The sequence below is a fragment of the Liolophura sinensis genome, chromosome 1 (assembly GCF_032854445.1).
Source record: "Liolophura sinensis isolate JHLJ2023 chromosome 1, CUHK_Ljap_v2, whole genome shotgun sequence".
Classification (NCBI taxonomy): Eukaryota; Metazoa; Mollusca; class Polyplacophora; order Chitonida; family Chitonidae; genus Liolophura; species Liolophura sinensis.
Window position 1 is genome coordinate 47,772,295 of NC_088295.1, and position 6,447 is coordinate 47,778,741.

The window sequence follows — 6,447 nt, forward strand, 5'->3', positions numbered from 1 at the left end:
ATACACAGGGATTGTTTTGTCTGTGGGCTGTAGGACATGTTTTCTGTAATTTCTGAAAAATATCTTGTGAAAGCTAATTGTGGGGGATCTTTACACTCACAGCGGTGCATATTTTTGATTTATCAAAAAAAAAGCTTGTCCATGTGTCTGTTGGACCATAGTGTGTCATTTTGTAATTGCTTTTCGTTTGTGCATGTATTACAGGCGTTGTTGCCCAACTCACAGGTCAAAATATTTATTTTGACTTATTTACTGGACTTGCCTGTTGGATAAACTTTTTTTCCCCAATGCTATACACAACTGGTCTGGACTACCACAGTTAGTCTACCTTTGCTGCCCGCACACAAACTTAACCCTTGTCACAATAAGGGAATATTTCTCCCGAGTACTGAAGTCTTATTTTCAGCCAAGAAAAAGATGTTTTTGAATTTAGAGGGTAATAGAATTTGGTTTTCACCCAGATATAATTCTTGAGGAGACTTTGCTAGGATAATTCATAACCATTGAAATGAAATGTTTCATGATCGACAAAACCTTTCATCTTTGCCTGTTAAATCGGCTTCATACCATAACTAATTTTGTTCCAGTTATTCTCATTGTGAATTTCTTTTTACAGATCTTCCTAGTATTGGTGCCAGTCTTTCTGCAGCAGCATCTAAGGAACCACAGGCCACTGCAGCTGCAGGAGGTGGCGGAGGATGAGCACTAGACGCAGACGCTGACTTGGAAGCGAGGCTGGAGAATTTGAGAAAAAAAGTGATGATCAGGGGAGATAATACAGTGCTGTTTGTATATATTGGATTTCCCTGTACACATCATGACGGACAACAATGGGCTCTTTTGTATACTGTATAGTGACATCTACTTGTAAGTCATGCTGGACTACATATGTTGTGTTAAAGGCAGAGGTACAGATGTACAGCAAAGCCTTACCTATAGTTCTGCTTCCTGGCTACGTGTGTAACCTTGTAACCCGTAATTCTCAGACATGATTTTTATTCGCTTTTTAGCGGAATTCCGCTTTTTCTTTGTTCAGTTTCGATTAATTTACCTGTTTTCCGTTTTTTTTTCTGTGTAGTAACATTTTGTAAAGTTCCGATTTATTTCCTCAAAATAAAGTCGAAGATTCTGTCAATTTGCCGATGCATGGCTACCGAAATCTGGCATTGCCGGAAGTTATAATGTTATCTGAATGGAGTCTATTGTCTAGTCAGATCGTGTGTTTCATTAAGCCGAACTGTTTCAACCAATCGGGAACAAGATACCATTATTCGACGGCAGAAGCAGAGCCAGCCTGGTCAAAAATGGCGGCAACGTCTCGGAGTATCGTGGATAAAGTATCAGATAAAGATTTTGATGCGCGTACAGTGGACATGGGGTTGAAAAACATCTGGAGGTGGGATTGGCTTGAACGGAAGGTCAAAGGGGAATACGTGGGAAAATTCACGAGGAAGATAACATCCGCCGGTTTGGCTTTCTGCGAGTTGTGCCACAAAGATGTGCATTATGGGGGTTGCGGATGGAAGGCGCTAGCACAGTACATCGGCCAGAAAATTCACAGAGATAACCTGAAATTATGGTGGTCTAACTACAGTCTATCTGGTAAGTTCTGTTCCCTTATCAACATTCAGGGTGGAGTAAGGTTTAGGGGTCCTCCAGTAAGCCCATTGTAGTCGGACAATAGAGGCGGACTTGAATGAATGGAGTGACGTAGAGCGCCCACGGACCGTTATTTCTTTGCCAGTTCCACCTGTGCAGAGATGAGGGAGTAAGGGAGGTAACTCCCCGCTCTTATCTTCTGCTTGTTGGTCAGCTTTTTGAACTTTCCGTTAAATATCAGTTGATAACTCGCTATGGTTCATACGGCATTATATGAAGACAGATGATATTATTAGGCATTTATTTTATTTACCCATTAGACTGTTAGAGTTTGCTAAATATTAAAATAAATAAATTGATCAAGGCTTAAAAAGATAGGCCTATATAAAAATTGAAATAAACACATGTTCGTCAAAAATAAATTAAAATAATGACATTGCCACCAACTAGCATACTAAGTGATTTTTGTTTGCATTTGACAGAGGGATGCTACCAAATTATATTAAGCAAATAATGCATTAATGGCAACACATAGCCTATATTAATTGTATACAAATTAAAGGTTGTGCTTTTAGCATTTTGTAAACCACAGTGCAGAAGCTCGAGTCCTGTTTTGAAACCTACTTGGTATATTAATTTAAAGGACTAACTTGATAATCACTCTCATTTTGGTTTGTTGTAGCTGCTTTTGGACAAAAGTCAACAGATTCCAAGGCTCCTTATGGTATACACCCAATGTTTAAAGCTGCTGCTGCAAAGGCCCCTGAAGGAGCTTCTGCTGAAATTGCCACACCATTAGAGGACAGAATCGTCAATCAAGAAGCAATGCTTTTGGCATTCACGGCTGAATATTCCTTATCATTTGCCATTGTTCCTAATCTTATTCAGTTGGCGAAAACCTTATCTCACGATAAAAGGGCACTGGAACATCTAGAAATGTCACGCACAACTGTTTCCTACAAAATCAGGTTTGGTGTTGGAAAAATGTTTGAGGACAAACTGTTGGAAAACCTGAGGTCCGTTCACTTCTCACTAAACATCGATGAAAGCACGAGTTCAAACTACCAAAAAGTTCTCATAGTTCTTGCAAGTTACTTCAGTCCAGATTTAAATAAGGTAGTTGTGCAACATTTTGCCTCTCTGACCTGCATCAAAGTTACAAGTGAGTCTCTCTATCAGAAAATAGTGACCTTGTTTGAAACCAATGAAGTGCCCTGGAGTAATCTTATGTCCATACTCATGGATTCTTGTAATGTTATGAGGGGATCAAAGTCAGGACTGGAAACTCACATTCGGGAGAAAAAAGCTGGGCACCTGTTGGATGTTGATGGTGACATTTGCCACCATATCCACAATGCCGCAAAGGCATTCTGTAAGCCCTTTGACTGGTTCTTAGAACAGCTGTTGAATGATTTGTTCAATGACATGAAGTGGTCTCCTGATTTGAGGGAGATGTACCAGGAAATGTGCGAAATTCTGGGAATAAAGTACAGTATACCACAGAGGTTTGTCAGCCACAGGTGGTTGTCTGTGTATGATGTGACTGTGGACACCAATCGGCTGTTTGATGCATCAACTGTTTTCTATTTCCCCATGTTGATGAAAGAGGAACACAGACAACATCTGCCGACAGTGGTAGAAATCTACAAAAGATTAAACGTATCTGAAGCATCCAAGGAACGGATACGGGAAATACACAAGGTAGACTTTAATACATATATTGACATTAATTTGACCTGTTGTTTGCCAATGTTATTAATTTTCCTTTATGAATTAAGCATGACGTTCTTTCAGCATTTGTATTCTTCTGTTGTTGTTCTTTGCGTGGCATGAGTTTGAAGTTCTAACCCTGTTCCAGTGTTTTGTTTAATTTTGCACTTTGGTTCATTGTATGTACAGTGTATCCATGGAGTTTTGCTGTTTGATGTTGACTAAAGATGGGCTCTCAATGGACATTGACTGGTAAGATACATTTATTACTGTGCTGTATATTGACATAATAAGTCAGATATATTTATATGTCAGTAAATTAATAATTTTATACTGAATACCTGTAAGGTTTATAACTACAACATTTTTTGTATAAGCATTACCATAGAGCTTTACCATAATTGTTATCAAGTGTTGCAGGCCATGTATCTTGATTTCCAGCCTGTTGTAATCAGTCTGACAATGCATGTTATTTTTTCTGAAATGATATTTTACCTGGTATTAATAGTTACTTACATTTCTGGTGGAATTTGCTAGGAACTTGGTCAAAAAAAATTGACAAAGGAAGGCAGGGAGAGGAAAGACCGCATCGTCACACAGATTTTTACACAGAGAAAACAGACAAAAATGGTGATGGGCTTGTACTGTTCAGTCTTCCCTCTCCTCAAACACTTTGTACTACTGTTGGAGATGAAAGAGCCACTCATCCACCAACTTCATGAATCACAGGTACTGTACACTCTACATTGTCCACAAAAATGATTATAGAAGGTGGATATAAGAAAATGTCTAAGAATATATGTATGGTGAACTGAAAGTAAATTGTTGCATATATTTCACATGGCAAAAAGTCAATTTAAATGGGATATTGAACATATGTCATTTAAGCCAGTGCTAATTTTCTTATTAACGGAACAATTCAGTGTTGATTTTATTGGCTTGAAACCATTAAACTAGTAACTGTGATAATGTCATAATTCCAGGATGGAGTGATATGAGTAAAATGTGTTGTTTTTCACAGCTGCTCCCATTCAGGAGTTACTTCAAAAGCTTGAAAAAATATGCATGAGACTAATTTGAGATTTTAATATTTGTTTTATTAATTTAACAGTTAAAGCTGTTTAAGGACTTCCTAGGATGTTATGTCAAAGCAGAAGTCATCAACACAGCATCAACCGGAGCTCAATTGAAGAAGCTGGATCTGAAGCAAGCTATTATGAAACCGAAGCAGATGTTCATGGGAAGTAAAGCATTGAAACTGATCCAGAGTCCTTCAACACCGACCTACATGGTTACTTCATTTCTAAAACAGGTGAAGGAAAGCTACCACAAAAGTGGTGTAAAGATTCATCTCATTCTTTCTTTGTCAAAATGTCCAAATCTGTTAAGCATAAATCATTAGATTTATTGCAAACTACTATTAATCTATGTGTGTTTACAAAATGCTAATTTTACATCAAATATTCAAAGCAGTTTGGACATATTTTCTGTATGCCTTTGCCTCTGAATTTTACAGCTGAAGTCTGATATAATCTGAAAAAGAAACCATTTGAATTTTTTAGAAAGACTTATGTTTGATTGTCATTTCAGGTCAAGGAAGCCTACATCGCCTGTGGGGATACCCTGCAGAAGAAATTAGCACTAAATAACAAGTTTTTGAAGGCTGTTTCTGCCCTTCACCCTCATGCAAGTGGTCACACACTTACTCTTTCTTTGCTCCAGAAGTTACCAGCACTGGCGCCTAATGTCCTGACAGAGACAGAAGAGGAACTTTATGAGTTAAATATCAGAAAATACCAGACAGATCAACATCCTGATTTCCCAGAAGGGTCTTGTATTGATGAGTGGTGGGGGAAAGAAGAGATATGTCTGAAATATCTGTGCCTGTCCAAGATGGCTAAGGCTGTTCTGTCCTGTTTCCATGGACCCCAGGTTGAATCTTCCTTCAATGTAATGAATGACGTCATTGATGCCAAATCTGGGAGACTCAACATTGAAACCTACCAAGCCATACAAAACATAAAATATGGTTGAAAGCTTCTGGTAAATCTGCTGTGGAGTATTTCAAGAAGAGGGACCATCTCCATGATAAGGTTGATCACACTCTTGTGAGGAATGTCAAGCGATCATTCAGCCAGTATAAGGCCATTCTTGAAGAGAAGAAATCAGTTGCCACAGAAAAACAGAAACAGCTGGACATTAGGGCACAGAGCACTTTGACGAAAAGGAAAGCCAAGGAGTTGTGTCAAAAGGCAGCCAAGAAAGCCAGAGTGGAACACCATGGTGCCATTGAATGAAAAACTGGACAGTTGTATTCTGTGCCATAACATGCCAATCTAAACATTTGACTGAAAATGCTGAAAATGACCTGTACACTACTAACAATGTCTGAACCAGAAAAAATCTGTTACATGTATTAAATTTTGGCTTTGGTACAAAAATGCATTCTTCTCTCTGTCCAGAAGATTAGAGTTCTGTGGGGACAAAGCAGATGGGAAAATCTGTAAGTCAGAAAACAGTGTTGGTTTTCTTCATATTTTACAGGGCTCTAGTTTGATTTTAATAGCCAAAAACGTCCCAGAATGCATTTTCAGCCACGCAGATTTTTCTAGCTTACGGGGCCTAGGCGGCCCCTGCACCCCGGCCTTATTGGGCTATGATAGTAAATTTCAGCTATTTTCTTGGTTCACCACAATCATGTCTGAATTCTATGCTTTCCCGTGACTTTTTATTATCTGCTGCTGTTCACATGTTGATATAACACTCTGGAGCCAATTCCACAAAACAAATTTTTGGTGTAAGTCACAATTTAAAATTTTCAATATGCTGCATAGTTTATTGCCTAAGAACTTTCATATTGCGATACATTCATCTTGAGGTGTTTTCAGTTTCGAAAAGCATTTGAATCAAATTTTACCTTGTGATTTAAGTCAAAATTGGCTTAGTGGAATGAGCCCTAGATTTCTTCGTTGACAACGTGTTCTACTTAGCTGACTTCTTGGAACAACCCACATTTTATGAATTATGTTTATTATCCACATGCTTTAATACAGCCTACATTTAGTACACATTGCAGGAGGAAAGGGTGACTCTTTGTCATTATGTAAGAAAAGCACATTTAATCCAAGTAAAGTGTTC

At 38.3% G+C, this 6,447-nt stretch overlaps 1 protein-coding gene across 1 annotated transcript; it reads left to right on the forward strand.

Annotated features, from left to right (window-relative positions):
• The first annotated feature begins 1,304 nt into the window (after positions 1-1,304).
• LOC135461522 (uncharacterized) lies at positions 1,305-5,925 on the forward strand. The gene is made up of 5 exons (XM_064738661.1): positions 1,305-1,602; positions 2,282-3,300; positions 3,847-4,038; positions 4,421-4,621; positions 5,032-5,925. Exons 1-5 carry the CDS (start codon positions 1,305-1,307, stop codon positions 5,341-5,343), a joined length of 2,022 nt encoding a protein of 673 aa, XP_064594731.1. The 3' UTR covers positions 5,344-5,925.
• The last annotated feature ends 522 nt before the right edge of the window (positions 5,926-6,447 follow it).

Coding starts and splice junctions, on each gene's coding strand:
- LOC135461522 (XM_064738661.1), top strand. CDS start 1,305: ATGGCGGCAACGTCTCGGAGTATCGTGGATAAAGTATCAGATAAAGAT. Junction 3,301..3,846: donor GGATACGGGAAATACACAAG/GTAGACTTTAAT, acceptor GGAATTTGCTAG/GAACTTGGTCAAAAAAAATT. Junction 4,039..4,420: donor ACCAACTTCATGAATCACAG/GTACTGTACACT, acceptor TTAATTTAACAG/TTAAAGCTGTTTAAGGACTT.